General features: G+C 15.9%; 5 protein-coding genes across 5 annotated transcripts, besides 25 other annotated features; 3 read left to right on the forward strand and 2 right to left on the reverse strand. All coding sequences in view use genetic code 6, as the record gives it.

Annotated features, from left to right (window-relative positions):
• Nucleotides 1-1,120: 1,120 nt before the first annotated feature.
• Nucleotides 1,121-1,148: a microsatellite.
• Nucleotides 1,149-1,241: 93 nt separating this feature from the next.
• Nucleotides 1,242-1,276: a microsatellite.
• Nucleotides 1,277-1,924: 648 nt separating this feature from the next.
• Nucleotides 1,925-1,996: a microsatellite.
• Nucleotides 1,926-1,981: a microsatellite.
• Nucleotides 1,997-2,444: 448 nt separating the features above from the next.
• Nucleotides 2,445-2,502: a microsatellite.
• An 869-nt stretch (nucleotides 2,503-3,371) lies between these two features.
• Nucleotides 3,372-3,424: a microsatellite.
• A 103-nt stretch (nucleotides 3,425-3,527) lies between these two features.
• IMG5_190330 (ubiquitin carboxyl-terminal hydrolase family protein, putative) lies at nucleotides 3,528-6,105 on the forward strand (the record flags this gene model as incomplete). Its single annotated transcript, XM_004025141.1, has 7 exons — nucleotides 3,528-4,107; nucleotides 4,160-4,992; nucleotides 5,042-5,075; nucleotides 5,513-5,554; nucleotides 5,604-5,650; nucleotides 5,712-5,816; nucleotides 6,073-6,105. The coding sequence occupies 7 exons, from the start codon at nucleotides 3,528-3,530 to the stop codon at nucleotides 6,103-6,105; spliced, it is 1,674 nt and encodes a 557-aa protein (XP_004025190.1).
• Nucleotides 5,328-5,396: a microsatellite.
• A 1,703-nt stretch (nucleotides 6,106-7,808) lies between the features above and the next one.
• Nucleotides 7,809-7,881: a microsatellite.
• A 127-nt stretch (nucleotides 7,882-8,008) lies between these two features.
• Nucleotides 8,009-8,045: a microsatellite.
• A 41-nt stretch (nucleotides 8,046-8,086) lies between these two features.
• Nucleotides 8,087-8,111: a microsatellite.
• A 69-nt stretch (nucleotides 8,112-8,180) lies between these two features.
• Nucleotides 8,181-8,223: a microsatellite.
• On the forward strand, nucleotides 8,198-8,991 carry IMG5_190340 (iron-sulfur cluster assembly protein, putative; the record flags this gene model as incomplete). The annotated part of the gene is made up of 4 exons (XM_004025142.1): nucleotides 8,198-8,371; nucleotides 8,444-8,615; nucleotides 8,763-8,875; nucleotides 8,956-8,991. The coding sequence occupies exons 1-4, from the start codon at nucleotides 8,243-8,245 to the stop codon at nucleotides 8,989-8,991; spliced, it is 450 nt and encodes a 149-aa protein (XP_004025191.1). The 5' UTR covers nucleotides 8,198-8,242.
• Nucleotides 8,992-9,634: 643 nt separating this feature from the next.
• Nucleotides 9,635-9,678: a microsatellite.
• A 199-nt stretch (nucleotides 9,679-9,877) lies between these two features.
• Nucleotides 9,878-9,904: a microsatellite.
• A 114-nt stretch (nucleotides 9,905-10,018) lies between these two features.
• IMG5_190350 (hypothetical protein) lies at nucleotides 10,019-12,073 on the forward strand (the record flags this gene model as incomplete). The annotated part of the gene is made up of 4 exons (XM_004025143.1): nucleotides 10,019-10,105; nucleotides 10,149-10,335; nucleotides 10,369-10,844; nucleotides 12,035-12,073. The coding sequence occupies 4 exons, from the start codon at nucleotides 10,019-10,021 to the stop codon at nucleotides 12,071-12,073; spliced, it is 789 nt and encodes a 262-aa protein (XP_004025192.1).
• Nucleotides 12,074-12,341: 268 nt separating this feature from the next.
• Nucleotides 12,342-12,386: a microsatellite.
• Nucleotides 12,387-12,879: 493 nt separating this feature from the next.
• On the reverse strand, nucleotides 12,880-16,793 carry IMG5_190360 (hypothetical protein; the record flags this gene model as incomplete). Its single annotated transcript, XM_004025144.1, has 8 exons — nucleotides 12,880-13,251; nucleotides 13,423-13,993; nucleotides 14,100-14,256; nucleotides 14,303-14,508; nucleotides 14,558-15,045; nucleotides 15,254-15,688; nucleotides 15,756-16,240; nucleotides 16,385-16,793. The coding sequence occupies 8 exons, from the start codon at nucleotides 16,791-16,793 to the stop codon at nucleotides 12,880-12,882; spliced, it is 3,123 nt and encodes a 1,040-aa protein (XP_004025193.1).
• Nucleotides 15,049-15,082: a microsatellite.
• Nucleotides 15,071-15,111: a microsatellite.
• Nucleotides 16,335-16,370: a microsatellite.
• Nucleotides 16,794-16,989: 196 nt separating the features above from the next.
• Nucleotides 16,990-20,602, reverse strand: IMG5_190370 (hypothetical protein; the record flags this gene model as incomplete). Its single annotated transcript, XM_004025145.1, has 7 exons — nucleotides 16,990-17,331; nucleotides 17,451-17,519; nucleotides 17,572-17,652; nucleotides 18,820-18,870; nucleotides 18,923-19,023; nucleotides 20,060-20,075; nucleotides 20,585-20,602. The coding sequence occupies 7 exons, from the start codon at nucleotides 20,600-20,602 to the stop codon at nucleotides 16,990-16,992; spliced, it is 678 nt and encodes a 225-aa protein (XP_004025194.1).
• Nucleotides 17,334-17,371: a microsatellite.
• Nucleotides 17,360-17,437: a microsatellite.
• Nucleotides 17,370-17,443: a microsatellite.
• Nucleotides 17,524-17,563: a microsatellite.
• Nucleotides 18,002-18,041: a microsatellite.
• Nucleotides 18,002-18,045: a microsatellite.
• Nucleotides 18,288-18,356: a microsatellite.
• Nucleotides 19,351-19,451: a microsatellite.
• Nucleotides 20,603-21,020: the final 418 nt, after the last annotated feature.

A 21,020-nucleotide genomic window follows, 5' to 3' on the forward strand; every position in this document is an offset into this window, starting at 1 on the left:
AGAAGGACTAGTATTGGCAGCTGTGTCATTTTTAGAAACTTATGGATAAAACCCATTTGCACTTTAACTATTAGTAATACTATTAGTATTAGATGGTCTTTTATTTACTTTTTTTTATATAAATTTTGGACTATTTTATGTATAATTCGTTGTAACTGTACTATTTTTTATGCTACTATTATTGTCCATTATCGTAATATTTTTCAAGTTTTAAGGAATAGTTTTTTCATATTAAACTATAAATTAAGAATCATTAAGTTTTTTATTATTTATCTTGTTATAAAATATAGTGTTATAATATAAATAATTATCATCTAAATTTTATTGTTTTTAAGTTTCCTATTTTCTTTTTTCTTCATATATCCCTAAAGCTCTTTCTATAATTATATATATTTCTCCTTCTTCTTTTAAATAATCTTTATACTTATACAAAATATATTTTTAAATAAAACAATAAATAAAAAAACCTTATTTAAAAATTGCTTATAATATAGATTAACTTAATTAGATAATTCATAATGTTATTAATCAAAAAAGCTCTTGCAAAGCCATTCAGCTAAAGAAATAGCTTAAATAGAATTTTAATAATTTTCTTATAATTCTTCATCAAAACTGATATTAAATAGTGATATTGTTATCATTACAATCTTTTATTTTTAAAAAATAAATATTATTTAAATATAATTTTTTTTTTTTACATTTCTTTAAAGTTTTTCCTAAAATAAACATTTTATTTTTTTAGGTTATTTTAATAAAGCCTTTTAAGCTTTATGATCACATCTTAAGTTTAATTCTTATTATAAAATTTCAAGTGCTATTTCATAATGTTTCAATGATTCCTTTATCGAACCTTATTCTAAGTAAACTTTTCCTATTTCCATATATGATAAAGCAAACATACTTAAAAATTCTTAATTCTATAAAATAATAAATTTATTAATAAATAAAAAAATATATATATGTACAGGTAAATTTTTTAATCTATTAGTCCACTATACCGCATTAAAAATCATTTATTAATAGACTTCAAACTTATTTTTTTTTTTAGCCAATTAAGCCCAAACATAATTTAAAAAAATATTGTTTCGAATAAATAAGACAATATGGAATTCAACTTTTAATATATATATATATATATATATATATATGTTTTACAAAATTTTATATGAAAAATAATTTATATTTTTATTTTTTGTATATATTAAAATAAAATATAAATAATAATATTAAAATATATGAGCTATTATTATATTAATTTTTATTATTTATTTATTTTATAAATTTTTAAAAAAAAAAATTACTTTTAGAAAAGATAGCTTCATTATCTTCTTTTGTTTAATTATTTAAAATACTCGAAGGACTTAAATTTGACTATTACTTTTTTAAGTTAGCATCATCTTCTTCTGATTCATCAACTTCATTAATTTTATTAAGTGTGTTATACATATTTGTATTGTTAGTATTATTATTTGTACTTGCATGTTTGACTGTATTCATTTTATTTTCTTAAAATTAATTTATAGCACCAAATAATATTACATCTTATTTTTATAAAATATAGGAACACTTTGAGCATATTTTTTCCATATTTATAATTTATGTTTTAGTTAATTCTTATTCCTAAAAAAAGTACTTTAGACACAATTTTTCGAAACACCTAAAATATCTTCTACTAAGTTTTAAATAATTTCTAGAATTAATGACCATATTTGGATCATTATTAGATAAAATCTTATGTAATCGCATTATTGCTCTATGGTTTCTACCCTATATTATATTATTTTTATTTTAAATATTTTATTTACTTTCTTTATTAACATATCTATATCTTATATTATTTATATATATTTTGAGCCTGTGTTTTAAATCAAATTAAGTTTCGTATCTGAATCTTGATGAGATACTTCTAATGAACTCATAAATTTTTTTGTTTTTTTTGTTTTGTTTTTATTTTCTTTTCTTTGGTTTTGATTTTTATTTTGTGTGTTTATTTTTTATTTATTTATAATTATTAATTTTAATATTTATTAGTTTTTAAAAAAACTTATTTTTATTTATTAATATAATATTATTGTTAAAGTTTTGATTTTGATCATTCAATAAAATAATAAATTTTTTAAATAATCAATACAAACAAATTTATTTATAGGGGCTAACGTCCTAATTAATAGTTTTATTTTAAAATAATAAAAAATATTTAAGATTTCATTTATGGAGAATTAAAAACTTTGATTTATATTTTATAGAAAGAAAAACAAAGATTTTCTACTTTAAATAGAATAAATTATAAGTCTTATAGCAATTAAATTTATGTAGAATAAATTTATTTTTTAATATTTCTATATGATTAAAATAAATTATAAAATTTAAAGAAATCCAATAGAAAAAAACTAAAATGTATAAATAATTATTTAATATATAAATAAATATTTTTTATTTTCTATTTTTTTTTTAGTATATATATATATTTTATTTTATATAAATTTATATTAATATTTTATAATTACAATAAAAAAAAAAATTAATGAACTATATTACAAAATTAATTAAATGTTCTTCTGGAAAATATAAAAAAAAAGTAAATTAAATAAATATTTTAGAATATATTATATTTATTCAAACAATTCTTTTAATAAAAAATTCAATTTATAACTATCTTTTTATTTATTAAAAAAATAAAAATAAAAAAATGATGTATATAATGATAATTCTTTTTAATTATTTTATAAAAGTTATAATAATAAAAAAGTGATAAATTGGACAAATCGAATGAAAAAACAAAAACTCCAGAATAATAGTCACCTATATAATAAAATAATAATTAAGCTTAAACAAATTAATCTATTATTAAACTACAAAAAATATAATTTGAAAACTAGTAGTATAATTTAATTATTTATATAAATAATTTAAACTTAATCTTAAAAAAATAAACATTTTTAATAATAAAGATCATAAAAATTAAATGGAAAATAAATTAAAAGTAATTAATAAATTGAATAATAGGACAAGTAAAAAAAGAGATAAATATATATGTGAATATTATCGAAAAATTAAAATTTTACAAATAAGTAACTAAATTGATTAAACTAAATATAAAACAGAAGAAAAATAAGATTTTGTACTTGAATAAACTCAATAAGATAATTAATATAAAAAAAGTTCTGAAAATGTTACTAAATTAAGTACTGAAGTAAACGAAAATAAGAATCCGAGTAAAAGCATTTTAATAACAGAATAATAATAAGTAAATGTACTAAAAAAATTAAAATATTTGTTTTACTACTATAATCAATATTTATAACTTTAATACTTAATTTCATAGTTTTATTATATAAATTTTATAAAAATTCAATATAAAACTAAAGAACTAAAAATTATATTATTATTTATTTAAAGATTATATTAATTTTTTTTTTAAAAAAAAAGGAAAATATAGATTTTAATTTATCTAATTCTTAAATAAAAAAGCTTAATAAATATATAAGTGACATTAAAAACTCTCATAATACGTAAAAATAATAATTATGATTTAATTAAATAAATACATTTATTTTAAATTATAATAATAAACATAAGTTTGTTTTATTATTTTAAATTTTATAATATATAGTTCATAAAAAATATAATTAAAATATAATAATTATTAAAAAAACAAGCAAATTCAATTTTTAAAAAATAGACGTGCATACGAAGAATTTGTAATAAAATAATTATAATAGAATGAAGATTTAACAGAAGATAATTATTATCTAAGCATAACCTGGGCTAGAGATTATACAACCTATTTATAAGATAATAAACCTAGTCCAGGCCCTTTTGATAATTAATGTTTATTAATTGGAAATTATAATTTAAAATAAAATATTATATTATAACAACATTATGTATTAATAAGTAGTAGTATAATGTATATTATATATAATTTATATGGAGGAGGTCCAATTATAAAATAATAAAATTAAATAACATAATCTCTTACTTAGCATGCAAATAGTGATTCTGAATAAAAATAATAATAACATTTTTAAAATAGAAGTTTATATAAATATAGTATTTAGCCTATTGGTTTATAAAATACATCTAACTATTGTTATATGAATTCATGTAAATATTATTTAATTTTATTTAAAATTATCATATTTTTAATTAATAAAAGGTATTTAATGTTTATTTTCAATAGAATAGTTAAATAAATATTTTTATCAAAAAGATTATATGAAATCTTCTTCAGAATATAAATATAAAAAAAAGTTTTAATTCTGCCTTGATTATAATAGTTTACTAAAATAATTTAATTAAAAAACTTTAGATTTAAATTAATAATCTTAATATATAAACCCTATTGAATTCAAAAAAAATTCTAAAAATAAATTTAATCCTTCAGAATAACATGATGCCTAAGAATATTTATTATTTGTTTTAGGTGAAATATAAGATGAATTGAATTATGTTTTGCCATAAAAATATCCAACTGAATTTAAAGACTCATAATCAGCATATGATTTTTATATTTAATATCACCCTAGTATTGTAGATCAACTTTTTTGCGGATAACTTATATCAGAAGTATAATGTAATAAATGTGAACATGTATCTTGCGCATATGATCCTTTTCTTGATTTAAGTTTAAGTATTGATGATAAAAACTTACAAAATATAGATTAGTGCCTAGAAAATTTTTTTAAGGCAGAATAAATTGATGGGAATTATAAATGCGAAAAATGCAATAAAATTTCAAAACCTTAAAAAAAGATTAGAATTGGAAAAACTCCTCAAATTTTAGTTTTACATTTAAAACGATTCAAAATGTTTCCTTATAAAAAAAAAATCAATTCTAATATATCTTATTCTCATATACTTGATATTAAAAGATATTGCTCTTTATAAAATAATTAAAATTAAGTAAATTATAAATTATTTAGTATTATTTCTCATTCTGGAGGTGTTGAATATGGTCATTATGTCAGCTTTAATAAAAGAAAAGATAAAGTAAAATTTTTAATATATAGAAATTATTTAATTATTTGTTTTTATAAAGTGGTACTTTTGTGATGATGAGAATATAAAAAAATGTAATTCAAATGATATTTTAAATTAAGAAGCCTATATTTTATTTTATGAATTAAATTAATGATTTTAAAATTAAAAATATTTTGTAGAAATAAATAAAATAACAACAATTAAAATGAAAATTTAAATTATAAAAATATTTATTTAATATATCTTATATTATATTATATATATATATAATTTTTTTGTTTTTATTACATTTTTTAAATAAAATTATATAAATAAAAAACTTTTAAATTTAATATTTTTTTTTTAAATATAAAATAAAATTATTTATAAAATAATAAATAAATTAAATCAAAATAAAATATTAAATAAAATATGGTTTAATTTAATCCTTGTGTACCTGCGTTTTCTTATGATTAAAATCATCAATAAATCTAAGTAATTAGAAAGTTGATGGTTTTGGAAATATTCTTAATATATTTAATTTATATAGTGTTAGCAGTAATAGGAACAATGAAATTTAAATATTAGGAGAGTAATTATAATTTTTAAAAATATTCAATTATCTTAAATTTAAAAAAAAGGTAAGGGATATATAGGTGATTTAATTCCTGAAGATAAGAAATAATAAGTAATAAAAAAAAAAAAAACTAAAAGAAATGAATAAATATTTTTATTAAATTTATTTTTAGAAAGACTAAAATGATAAACTATAAACTCTAGTTGATTAAATAGATTATGCAGCTTTAGATAAATTCTTCTTTCCTTTTTATGGTTTCCATGTAATTTGTGCAGGAGTATGCATATTATATGCTCCTTATATTTATGGAATTTCTATTATATATATTCATTTTTTAATATTTTTAATATTGCTTTTCTTGAAATTTAAATCAGAAGTAAAATTCTGTTATATTTTATACAGTGTTTGCTAATTAATTAATATTATGTTGCTAATTGGAGGAATAGTAGGAATAGGTTATGGTAAAAAAAATTCTTAAGGAGAATATAATAAATGTATATTCAATTCATATAGTTGAATTTTTTTAAAAATAGTTATTAATATTTCATGTGAATTTCAAAATTTGAAAACAAAAATTATTTATATATATATATCTGAATACACATGTATATTAATATTTTTAAATTATTTTATATTTAATAGTAAAAATAAATTTAAAATCATATAAATAATAAAAAATCTATTTTTTCAAGTATATATGTAATTATAACTACGTAGTATTATTTTTGTCAATTTTATTTTTATAAAGCTAAAAAATGATTAAAGATATTAATTTAAAAGAAGATATTTGATAATATTTTTATAATTTAATTTCTAAATCTTATTTGCGTTATGATTTATAGATGAAAATGTACTTCATTTTTTCAATTTATAAAGAATAATTCGGATTGTTTAGCAAAAATTAAATATATATCATAAATTGAAAATATAATTTATTTTAATAATATTTAAAAATATTTTTTATTATATTTTAAAAACAAATTCAATTATTTTATATAAATTAAATATTTTTTTATATCTATTTATGTATTAAACTATTTTTTTATTTTTTTATAATAAAACTCGTTCAATTATCACTTAACCACTTAGATATAATGACTTGGCATCTATTTATATATAAAATGAATGTATATAAAATACATTTTTATAAATTAGTATTATAATTTACACAACTTCATCATCTAAATCTGCTTTTATTAAATAAAAATATTAATATATTAAAATTAATTTATATTTACCTAATAGTTCTTCTAAACTCTATTAATATATAGAGAATTACATCATATCAACAAATCTCAAACCCTAATATTAGCATGTAGATTTTATGCATTATTATAAATCTGTTGAAATTCTTTATTTTTAAATAATAATTAAATTATTATATATATTTTAAAATATAAATACTTTTATGCTATCATTTTTTATTAATTCTTTGAACAATTAAATTATATTTAACTAAATTATTTTGTACTGTAAAAATTAATACAATTTTTAAAATTAGTATGATATAAAGACTTTGAAAATTAAAAAAAGCCTTTCATTTATTAAAAAACTAATTAAAATATTAATTTAATAAAAAGGATTTTAAATAAAAAGTAAATAAAAAAAATAAAAAATTTTAATATTAAAATTAAGATTTTATTTTTATTTAAAAAAAATAAATATTCTTTTTTATTAATCAATCACATTCAAAAATATATATAATCATAAGCGAAATATATAAAAAAAACATAAAAATATCATAATAATTTTATTTTTATTTTGATAATGCAATCTCGCTTCTGATTACAATATGAAACATAATAATCGAAAAAAAAACAAATTATTAAATTCTAAGGAAGAACATAATATAATCCATATGCGAAAAACAAATTTAAACTCGACCATGAATAGTTTTAGTTTTTTATATAATAAGGTATACAAATAAGTAAAACAATTCGATTTATTAAATAACCTAAAAGGCATAAATCATAATTACAATCTAAAATTTTCAAATATAAATCTATAGTAAAATATATTGGATTATAAAATATTAACAAGGATATTAGTTTGTCGTCTTTTTTTCTAATCAATTGTTTGTTTTATTTATTTTAAAATGTAAATTTTTACGGAATATATAATTTTAATATATTAAAATATCCTATTATAGGAAATGTTATTAATTAAAGCATTTATTATATCTATATATTATAATTCATTAACTATCTATAAAGTTATGGTTCAAAAACATTTTACATTATTATTAAGTATAATATGCTTATATATATTCTTTTAAATATAAATACATAAATATTTTTTTATTAATTTTAAATATATATATAATCAAATATTTAATTTATTAAATATAATTATTTTTTTAATTAATATTTTCTTTTATGAAAATTATTATTTTTAATATTCTTATTTTTTTATTTATTCAAGATAGAATATATTTTAAAATATTATTCTTTAAAAATTTTTGATTAAGCATTTATATTTATAAATATTTTTTAATTTAATAAAATTTAAAAGAAATAATATTTCATCATATAAATCTATTTGAATAAATAATAATAAATTTAATAATAAATTTTTTGAGAAATTTCTTTTCTACATTACTATTTAAGAAAATAATATTACAAAAATATTTTAAAAAGGCTTTAAAATTAAATATAAAATATAATAAAAATTACATAGAAATATAAAATCAAATAAATTTTAATTATGATACCTTTGTTCATCAAAAAATCAATATAGTTAAATAAAAATTTTATATATCTATAAAATTGTAACTTTTGTTAAGATTTAAAAAAGACAATATAACCAAAATAAAAAAAAGCCTTTATAACATTGGTAACTTTTTAATATTTGAAATAAAAAATTATAAATATAATCATAATTTATCTTTTAAAAATTAAAATATAGACTGATAGAGCAGCAGAAAAAATAAAAGAATTAATTTCAAAAAGCTAAGACTAAAATTATCTTGCTGTTAAAATTGGAATTAAAAAAAGAGGATGCAGTGGTTTGAGTTATACAATGAATTATTGTGATAATAAAAAAGAAAATAAATTCGACGAAGTTATATATGATAAAGGTATATAATATATATATATACAATTATTTTAAAAAAACTAAAATAAGAATTTATTACTAAAAATATTAATTATTTATTTCAAACTCCTAAATATAATAATTAATATTTATTTTTATATATTTATCTATATTTTTCATTTATTTATAGGTGTAACTGTTATTATAGATAATAAAGCTTTAATGGCTTTAGTGGGAACAGAAATGGATTGGTTAGAAGATGATTTAAGAGCAGAATTTATTTTTAATAATCCTAATTAAAAAGTAATTGCCTAAAATATTACATTTTTATTTTAAAATATATAAATTTTAATAAATTGTATTGTTAATATATTAATTTATAGGGTGCATGTGGATGTGGAGAAAGTTTTTATATTTGAAAGCTATATTATATATTTTTATATTGAATATTTTTTACTCTAGATTCTTTAATTAATAGTAAATATAGAAACAATATACTATAGAAAAAATATTATATAAATTATATAAGAATTTAATACTACTAATTAACTTTTTTTATATATATGAATTTTATTATTTTGTTTTAAATTTAATATATTAATATGAAAATATGTAAAAAAAAATTTAAAATAAAATTTATATTAAATATTAGTAATATTATACATTTAATGTTAATTCTTTTAATTCTAAAATTAAAAAATAATTATTAAACAATTTTATTTTTAGTTACTAAATTTAAATTTAGATTAGTCATATTTATATTTAAAGTTTAAATAAGATTTTTTTATGCAATTATAATAATTTAAAAATTTCAGTATTTTTTAATTTAGTTTTTTATTAAATAAATATTTAAAATATTTTTATATATTTATTTAAAAACTTTTATTAACATAAAGATAAAAATATTTTTTTAAAAAATAATAATATTTATATCGCAATTATATTTTTATTATTTATTGATTTAATCATTTTACTTTTATATATTTATTTTTTCATATACTTATTATAAAAATTTATAATTATAATCGATTTTTTGGTTTTTAATATATTAAGAATTGCTTATTTATTTTATATATTCTTATTTTATCTTATTCTTTATTTTATATTAAAATGAATACTCTATTAAAAAGGTAATAGCTAGATTTACTATTTTATTTTTTTACTCTTTACATTTTATATTTATTAATTATTTTATATTTTTTTAATAATAAAATAAAACTAAATATATTTTTATATAAAATAATTTATGCTTCATTATATTGTATATTTTTATAATTATTATGAAATATAAAAGCACACATGTATAAATAAAATAAAAAATAAAATAAAAAAAAATTATAAAATTATTTATTTAATTAAAAATATCCTTACAAAAAAATTTATTCATATATAAATATAATTAAAAGAAAGAAATAATATATACCTTAAAAAAAAAACAATAAAAAAATGTTTGATCACGATTTCGATCCTATTAAATTATCAGATGTGTTTAAAGATCCTTCAAAATTATCTAACTATACTAAAAAGCACAAAGTAAAAAAAAATAATATTTAAACCAAAATCTTAAAAAAAATAGAAAGATATAATATAATGGTTTGGTTTCATGATGACAGTAATATTAGTATTTAAATTTTTTAGCAGCGGTGATTTTTCTTTCTTATTAACTTTAAGTTCTTTTGTATAAGCATTCGGTTTCTTACTTTTAGTATACAAAGTGATATAAAGCAAATCTATAAATGGTTTATCAAGAAATTCATTAGTATGTTATTCTTTATTATTATTTTTTAGATTATTAGCCATTTTAACTAATGATGGTTATTTACCTTATGATTCTACTGGAGATGTAATTTATAGAATAAGTGAGACTGCTACTTTCATTTTTTCTGTAATACTTTTATATTTAAGTTATGTTAAATACAGTTTTTCATATAATTGGGATGTTGATACATTTTAATGGTTTTTATTTGCTATTCCTACATTTGTTTTGGCTATTTTATTCCATCCTAATTTAAATTCTAAATTTTATGCTGATGTCTGCTGGACTTTTGCCTTGTATTTAGAAAGTGTAGCTATGTTTCCTTAATTGGATGTTTTTAGAAAAAAAGGAGGAGAAATTGAAAATTATACTTCACATTTTGTCGCTTCATTATCTTTATCGAGAATTATGTAGTTTATCTTTTGGATCTAAACTTACACTGAACTTAATACTGATAAATATACTACCTCATTTGCTCCTAATTATGTTGGATATCTTGTTTTAGGTGTACAAATTGTACAAATATTACTTACAGGAGATTTTTTATTTTATTATGTTAAAGCTATAAGATCAGGAATGCCACTTACATTGCCTTCTTCTATTTGATATTATCTTTTTATTATTTTTGTTTGTTTGTTAATTTTTTATTTTAGTAAAATTAATTTTTATTAATTTTAGAAATAGTACTTTATAAATATATTTTTAATATATATATTTGGATATATAATAAAATTTTATAATAGAATCTGAAGTATTAAAATTTTACTTTTTTTTTTTTTTATAAATAAAACATATATTAATAAAAACTAAAATAAGATTTGTTTTTAATTTTCATAATTTTTGGTTAAGATTTTACTTCATTCATTATCATTTTTATTTTTAATTACTTCATAAAAATTTAAAAAAGCATTATAGTTTTATTATTTAGAAAAAAAAAAAGCTTATTTTTTTGATGCATAAAAATATTAAATTTACATTATTTTATTTTCCAATAAATTTTAATCTATATCTTATTTATTATTATTTTAATTATTGTTTTATTCTTATTATAATTAAAAATCCTTAATTCATTATTTTATTAATCATAATTTTTGCTTCCTTTATTATCTAAAAATTATCCCAATTATAATTAAGTAAACAATTTTTTATAATTATTCAATTATATTATTTATTTTTTATTACTAAGACTATCATTATTAATTAAGATTACTATTAAATCCATTTTTTTATTACTTTATTACAATACTTAACAATTGTTGTTATTTCTACATCATAATAGCACCTCTTCTCTAAAATAATGTAATTTTTTTTTTTCTTTTTATTAGAAAAGCATTATGGCGAATCTAAGCTAGTGTTGAAAGGCACCTATCTTGATATATAATTTTTTATTTTGGTTAAGGAGGAAAAAGGGTATTTTATTTTAAAGGATTTTAATATTTTTCCTTTATTTAAAATGAATAAAAGAATTATTATAATCTATATGATTTTCAATAAAAAATCATTATTATTTATACTTTTTTAAAATTTTTAATGTATTATTTTAATGAGTTTATTCTTTTAAATTATATTGAAAAAATTAATTATGTTTTTATTTAAACTTGTGCTGAATTATAAACTATTGTTATTAATATAAATTTTTATATATGATCTTTATTTATATTTTAAATATTTTTATTAATATTATTATTTATTAAATTAAAATATAGATATTTGAAGGCCATTAAAATTTAACTTTTTATCATTGAAAAATGGTGTTTCCTTGAAAATTTTCTTCATCATATTCTGAAAGCTAATTTAATATATTAATTTATTTATTAAATATTTATTTTGATATTACTAAATTTATTTTTAAATTATTTTAATATACAACTTTTTTCTAACACTTATGTTCATTTCTTTTTACAAACTAGTTTTTATTAATCTGAAAAACTACACTATTTTTTTTATATTTATTCACTTATTATTCAACTTCTATTTCTGAATTTTAAGATCAAGAAGGAAATGAATGAGATAATTAAAATTTACTTATTTTTTATTAAGAATATTACTATTATTTTAATATTTTCTTTATTTTGCTTTTATAATTATTGATTTTCTTATTTTGTTATTTAATTTATTATCAATTTAGGTTTATTATTTAATTTTTTATTTGTATTGTGGATTATCTCTTATTTTGTTTTAATTTTTCAAACAAAATAAAAGAATATCGTTTTGTTATATAGTTTCTTTTATATTCAAATGTTTTTTAGTTAAATTTTTAAAAAACTCATTATATATATAAACTTATAAATAATTATATTAAATATATATTTTTAGTTTAAATATAACTTAATGTTATAAACCTTTATATTATAAAAAAAAAAATTAAACTAAACTTAATTATTAATAATGTTTATCAATTAAAAAAAGATACAAGTATTTTTCTCAAAAAGTTAAAATATATAAATCCTTAAAAAAAAAAAGTCTTTGAAATAATACATAATAAAATACTATAAAAAATATATTTATAACATATTGATAAAGACATTTATTTTATAAATAATATAATATATCACCACTCATTATCAAAATTAATTTTAAATTCATTTTAAAAATCTGATTCATCTTAAGGAACAGTGACATGCATATCAGGAGTATTTAAATTAATAATTTTTTAAATGATCTCGTCATCATTTAAATTTTCATCTTTTTAATAAATATCAAGCCATTCACCAATCCATTAATTATATTTTTTTCTAATTTCATCAAAATCTTCCCAAGATTCAATAAGATATTTCAAACAACTTTTTGGGATTCTTAACTTCTCTTAACCTTCATTTTCATCCTTATATCTTCTGTATATTTTTATCCCTTTATTATTTTAGTTTTGTCCAGGTACGTGGATTTTTCTTATGCTTTTTATATTTATTTCTTTTTTAAAGAACTGTTTTTATTTTTTATTTAATTCACTTTATAATAACTTCTCTAAATTTTTAGCAGGAGAATTTAACTTTGATAGATATTATTATTTATTGTCAACATTTAAAAAATTTATAGCACTTGGTATTTTGTATTCACAATTACTTTATGTTTATTATTAAGTTTAAGCTAAAACTTCAGATTTTCTTCTCTATTTTTATCTTTTCTTTACTATATTTTTTTTTTTATTTTATTCTTTTTCATCTAAATTATCATTTATTTCATTCAATATACTCTCGATACTCGAAATACTTTTTATATCGCTTTCTGACTAATTTAAAAAATTATTTTCTTCTTTCTAAATTTAATCCAAGTTTATTTCTTTATTTGATGCTTGCATTTAGGATTCCATTTTATTTACATAATTTAATGATGCTATTGATTATTATCTTGATATTATTGATAAATTTAAAGATTCTAACAGCTAATTATTATCTTCTAAACTTTCTGCTTATAAAAAACTTTGTTTTAGTTTTTATTATTTTCGCTTTTTATGTATTAATTTAAGTTTTGATATTTTTGGTTTCTGCATTATTAACTTTTGTATTTCGTTTTGTTTTTAAAATTTAATTATTCTTCTTTTAGCTTCTTCTAATATTGCTATCATTCTTTAATAATCTTCATATATGTATTCATTCTATTTTATTTTTTGTTAATATGTTTTATTTTATTAGTATTTTTTTTTACTAGAATATGTATTTTGTCTTCTTTTTTTTCTTAGTAAACATTTTAGTTTAACTTTAGTAATTCTTTTTGAATTGTTCTTTTTTATTTAATTATTTATAAGTCTTTTTTTTAAATATATATTCTTACAAAAGTTTGTTATTTCCTCTATATGTATGATGTATATGGTAAATTTTATAAATTAAAAAGCAATGGAATAAATATCTAACATTTCTAGACCAGTGCATAAATAATTTAAAGAACATATTTGTGAAAATGATTTTTTATAATTGCCTTTTTTATAACCCTTTAATAAAAAAGTTAAAAAAATATATATTTATTATATATTTTACAAGGTAAAAGTTCATAGCAATAATATAAAAGTTATAAAACTTTAGAAATACAAACAAAGTTTTCTCCTTACAAAGTAATCTTTATACCTTTAAAAAAGAAATCATAATCGAAATTCGTAGGAATTTTCTTTCCGTTTTCTTTTATTGTTTGAAACCATTATTTTATTAAATCAAAAGAATAAAAAACATTAATACCATCGTAAGCACTTATTAAAGAATAAATTAAAATAATTATGTTTTAAATATAAAAATTACTTTGTTTTATTATACATAATAGTAATATAAATGTTTAAATTTTATTCATTATAAAGTAAAATCAGTGATGTATCTTTTAAATTTTCAGGGAAAAGTTTGGTTTCAATTTTCCGCATTTTAATTAAGAAAACTTTAACTAAATTATAATAACCGGGAATTATATACCAAAGAATTTAATCTTTATTAGCAAATTATTTATTAATATACCTACACCATTCAGCTAGGAAACTAAAATAGGCAACTCCTGCTTTATAAATTCTTTTTTACCAATTTTTATTTTCAAGTACTTGTATTAATTTATCTTGATGTTCTTTATGTTTAGTTTAACTTTCTAAATATTAATAATAGTTTTATTCCCAAGAAAAAAGACTGGCTAAGAAACTAGTTTTACCATTCAAATTAATACTAGAAATATTATCAAACCATTCATCAATTTATGGATTTTTTTCTTTTCCTTATTCATTTTCAAGGCATTCAAGAAATTTTTTCTTAAATTAAAAAAATAAAATTATAAAACAATAAAATATTATTTTTAAACATTAATATTTATTTTTTTAAAAAAATTAAATTGAAAATAAAAAGAAAAAGATTTGAAAAAATGGAATTTAACCTTTTATTTAATGATTGAGTTTAGTGAAAAAAAAAAACATCATTTTAAAAAGTAATATATGTATATAAGGAAAATTTAAAATGTACTTTAAATTAAGGAATTCTAAAGAAAGCTAAAGCACAGAAATTTTCAATAAATTACCTTTCTTTTTCATTCCCACCTTTTTAATCTAATTTAATAAGTACATTTTCTAATGTTTCTATTAAATAGCTTTCATAAGTTAAACAAATCTTTATTTTTTTTAACAAAGGTTATTTTTCTATTGCTTAAACTTCCAAATTTTTTACATTAGGTAATGTCTTTCCTGATTTGATATATTATTCCATTTATTCTTGTTAAAAGCCAATATAACTTAAGTCCAGTTCTTCCCTATTATTTATCAAAATTAGCGCTTCATAATAAAGTTCTCTTAAAGATTCATCTACTTAATCTGCATATTCAAGTAAATGTTATGCCAAATTAATTAAAAGATCCTAAACCCTTATAAGCTCTTCTTCATTACTATAAAGGTATTAACTACCCTTTTTAAATTATTAAAATATTATTATTTATTTATTTTTAGAATATATAAAAATTTGAATTCTTTACCTATAAAGTGTGAATATGTAAACATTCAATAATTCTACTCAAATGCATTCTAATATCATTATTAATATTTTATCTATCTCTATAAGTTAAATTGGTATCATAAAGTTTAAAAACAGATTCTTCCAGTGCTATTTTTTTATTCATTAAGTTTTTAAACTTAAAAAAAATAAACGAAAAAATAAAATCAAAAAATAAGTAATAATTTACTTCTCTTGGAAGAGTTGTTTTTTAATTTAAATTCTACTTTTTTATATATAAGGAACTTGCTTTTACTATTCCTTCCTCAGTTCTTACTCCTGCAATTAATTATTTCAAAAAAGGCTAATGAGAAACAATAAATTCGCCTTTCCAAATGCCTACTTAGCATCCTTAATTCCATAATTTACTTTTATTAATATTAATTTCACAGATTATAAATTATTCCTATTCTATTTTAATACCTACGTCTTCTGATAAGAACTTTATCATTTATACATATCCATGACCTATTAATTTATGGTCCAAATATATTTCTTTACTATTAACTTGATGCTTAATTATTTTTTTCATACTTAATGTTGGTTATACTTAAGTAGTAACTATTTTTTTTTTTATTATTTTTTTTTATTGTTTTTTGATATAATAAATACTTTAATCTTTTATTGTTTATTCAATTTCAGGATTTTGATTAGCCCAAAGAATCATTTAAAAAGTAGAAGAAGCGAATTCATCAGCATAAATTTGTAAATTAATATGAGGTGTCTCTTAATCATGTTGATCTCGAAATTCCCATTTGAGCTCTTTATAACCTTATAACTATTCAAAAGTGGAAGCTTAAAATTATTATTAGTGTTAAAATGAAGGAGTATTTTCTTATATAATTTATTTATAATCAAGCCCTCCACTTTTAATTACACAGCTTGTAAATCTACTTTTTGAAGTTACTATTCCTTTCTTGTATTTAAAGGAGTCTCCGCTTTATATTGCTTTTAACTTATCAATTAAAATATTATTTTCTCTCTATTTAGGAATTTCTTTGTTTTTTGGGGTCTCGTTCATTTTTTTCGGCTTCTTTTTAACTACAAATGATTTTGGAATATAATTTTTTCTTGTAAATTCTTATATAAAATTATAATCAAAATTTTCATATTAAGCTTAATTTAATTCTTATTCGTCAGTACAAGCTAATTATGTGTGTTTAGATGAAAACGCATATCCTGGATTAAAGAAATTTGATGAATGTTCACTTTAATAATCAAAATTGTGAGACTTTTTATTTATTATTTAATGAGAATTTTTTTTTTTTTTTTACTTTTATTTACATAGAAAAATTATAAGCTTTTTCACTTAAATTTTCATCCAAAATCATATTTAAAGATTTACAAGATATTTTCATGTTAATCATTTGTGCCATTTTTATATCAAATGTTATTCTTCCATTATCTACTTACTATAAATTATATAGTTTTTATTTTATGTATTTTTTCTATACTTCTTTTGTTTATAAAAACATATCGTTATGAATTGGGCCAGTACATATATCAAATAAGGTTAAAGATATTTAAGAAACTAAACTTCCTGAATCATCTTAAATATACTTATTTATTTATATATTTAAATATTTATATATATATTTATTATTTTTATATTTTTTTTATTAATTTAAATATATTTTTATATTTTTTTTATAATATTAATATATTCTTTTTTACTTACCATATTAAAATGTGAAGTTTTTAAAGATTCAGCTTCACAAGTATACATAAATTCTTCGCTAATTTTCCACTATATTTTATTATTTTTTTTATAAATTTTAATATTCTTGTTATTTTTTTACGTGAGGGTTATTATTATTTATTTATTCAGTTTTATATAAATAATTATTATTTCCAAAAACTAATGTTAACCTAGAATTTTGCTTTAATTTTATAAAATAAAATAAATGAATATATTATGAAACAAAAAGCAAAATATATAAGATGTAATAAATATTTATATAAGTAAATCATATCTTACAACTGGTAAATTTTTAGCTTTTATATTTGAAATTCTAACATTAAAAGTCAAAATGTTTTTATTTTTGTTACTAAATATTAGTTGTTCATTAATTGTAGTATTTTTATTATAATTTTATCTTTGTTATCCTTAAAATGCATTTTTCTTGTTTGAACCATTTTTAGTTATACAATGACCCATTTATTAAGTAAATATATATTATTTTTTTGTATATTTTATAATAATGTTTATATAATATAGCAATTATATTATAATACTTAAATAATTTTTAATATTTATAATAATTTTTAAATTTGGATTTATATATATCAATTTTTACTATAGTCATCAAAATTTTATAAGAGTTATTTATATTTTTTTACTTAAGATTTTGATATACAAAAATTTATATATCTATTAAATACAATAAATTAATAAAGATATAAATTAGAAATAATAGACATATTATTATAAATAAAAACTTAAATAGAATTCATGATAAATATATATAAAAAAAAAAATATAAATATAAACAAATTTAATTTAAAATATTAAAAAATATACATATACATATACATATATATATATATATATATATATATATATATATATATATATATATATATACATAATCAAAATTATAATAAAATTTTTATTATGGTAATTATTTTTTTAGATTATTTAAATTTATTATAAAATAAAATACAAATAAAACATTATTAATCATTAAATTTTTAATATAATTTTTTTAATTAATTAATTCATTTTTTTCAACTATTTTAAATATGATTAGATTTAGCTCTATTTTGTTAAATCTTAATTTTTTATGATTTAAACAAAAGATAAGGCAATTTTTAAGTTTTTGATAAATCATATATTAAAGATAAATTTTTTTCATCATCTTTAATAACTTCTTCGTTTCTTGAGTGCTAAGTATTTTCATATGAAATATTCATTGATTTATTATCTTTTATGTTACTTTGTTTTGCTCTTATTTTAATTTATTCTTAAATTACTTTGTAACCTTAAGAAGACTATTTTTTTATAATTAATATTTTTGTATTTAAAATAAAATATTTTTAATCTTTACATTTCCATTAGTTCTTTCACAAGAAATTTCTTTTGGTAAAGGAAATTTTTTCTTAAAAAATTATTTAATTATTAAGTATAAAAAAATAATATATAAAAATTACCCAAACTCTATATGAACCTATCTTTCCAGTGTAATTATTTTAAGATTTGTCACATGCTAAACATTTCCAGATTTATTTTTTTACAACAGCACTTTCTTCATCTAAATTAGATATATTTTGCAAATTTTTAACATTTTAATGCATATTGTTTATCTTTTTTTTAAATAAATGACATTTTTTTTTTTATGTAAAATAATAAACTTTTTTTTCAATGGATTATAAAGCTTAATGAGTATCTTCTTTTTTTGTAAATTTTTCTTCTAATTATTCAATACTTTATTTTATTATTTCATCTAATATTTTATTTAGATCTTGTTTGCTTATTTTATTTTATAAATCGTCTTTAAAATTTCTAAATTAAGAAACTATATTTTTCTTAAATTTAATTAAATTTTCGTCATTATCTTAATTAACACTTAGATTTTTAATATTATTATGATCAATATTATTATTATTATTATTATGATCAATATTATTATTATTATTATTATTATTATTATTATTATTATTATTATTATTATTATTATTACTTTATTAATTTTTTTATCTTTCAACTTAATTACTTTTTACCTAATTAATGTTATAATTTTTATTGTTATCTTTACAATTGTTAGTTTATTTTTAATTTAAATTAATATTATTTATATCTAAATTTTTTATTTCTATTATTTAATCATCATTTTATTTATTTTTTAATTATTTTATTGTATAATCATCAAAATTTGTTTTTAATTCATTAACTTTTCTTTAATGAGATACTAATTTTTCTTTATTTTCATCCTTTATTGATAAAGAAATATATTTATAATTTTGATTATGTTATTTTTAAGTTTTACAGATATATTTTAATAAATATTTTATAATTAAGTTAAATCATTTTATATTATATCTAAGTTCTTTTAAGCATAGCAATCTTTATTTAATTATTAAAAAGATTTTTTTTAAATTTTTTTTTATAATTATTCGATTGTTTATTTTATTTAATCCTCAATTTCATAAAAACTATCTTCTAAATTTTAAAATTTAGGGCTTGCTTTTTCAACAAATTAATGAAGTTATTCTTTTTTATCTTCTTGTTCATCAATGCTTTTTATATAAATTAATTTTATGATAATATTATTTATAAAAGTAATTTACTTTCCTTAAAAACAATCTAATTTTAATTATATATTAATTAAATCTTAATAAATTTTATCTAAAACAATATTATGTGATTATTAATCTTTATTAATTATTCCATTTTATTATTTTTAGTCTTGAATTTACTTTATTGCTCCGTCATGAATTAATATAATTTTTTTTAAATTTTCTATAAAATAAATAATAAAATAGAAAATAAATTATTTTAATTGCAAAATTAATTTATATTTAATTAAAAACCTAATTCCTTTTTATTTTCTGAAATTTATTAAGTTTTTTCTTTTAATAAATTTTCAGAATTATTCATTTGATTGAGTGCTAGTTAAATATTTTATTAAGTTTAAGTTAGATTTTATAAATTGGTATTTAATTTTTGGGTATATATTTAAGATTATAGATTATCTTCTTTATATTATTAATTTTCTTTTTGTAATTCTTAAAATTTATTTTATAAATCTTAATTTGATTAAGTTAATTAAAAAATTTAATTATTTATAATTCCAAATTATTATTATAGAGTACCTATATTTTCACTTTCATTTTTTATTTTTTAAATTGTTTATTCTTAGGAAGAAATTTCTTATTTTAAATGTTCAATTTCTTTTTTTTTTAAATGTCAAATTCATAAAGATTTTTCAGAAATTTTATTACTAATTGAAAATTATTTTTTAATTATTCTTCATTAAAATTAAATTATAATATTTTTTCTAAAGATACTTCATTTAAAATTTCCATAGTTAAACTTTGAATATTTTTATTCATTTTTTTTATTTTTCTTTTTTCTTATACTTTATTTGTGGTTGCAAATATTTATTTATAAAATTGATATTTAATTAAATAATATTTAGATTTTCGAATAAAAAAATAAATAAAACAAAATAAAAATATTTTTTTATTATAAAAGAAATAATTTTTATATTATTTTATACTAACATATTTTTTAAATAAATATAAAAAA

This window comes from Ichthyophthirius multifiliis (assembly GCF_000220395.1).
Source record: "Ichthyophthirius multifiliis unplaced genomic scaffold scaff_1120509251368, whole genome shotgun sequence".
Lineage (NCBI taxonomy): Eukaryota > Ciliophora > Oligohymenophorea > Hymenostomatida > Ichthyophthirius > Ichthyophthirius multifiliis.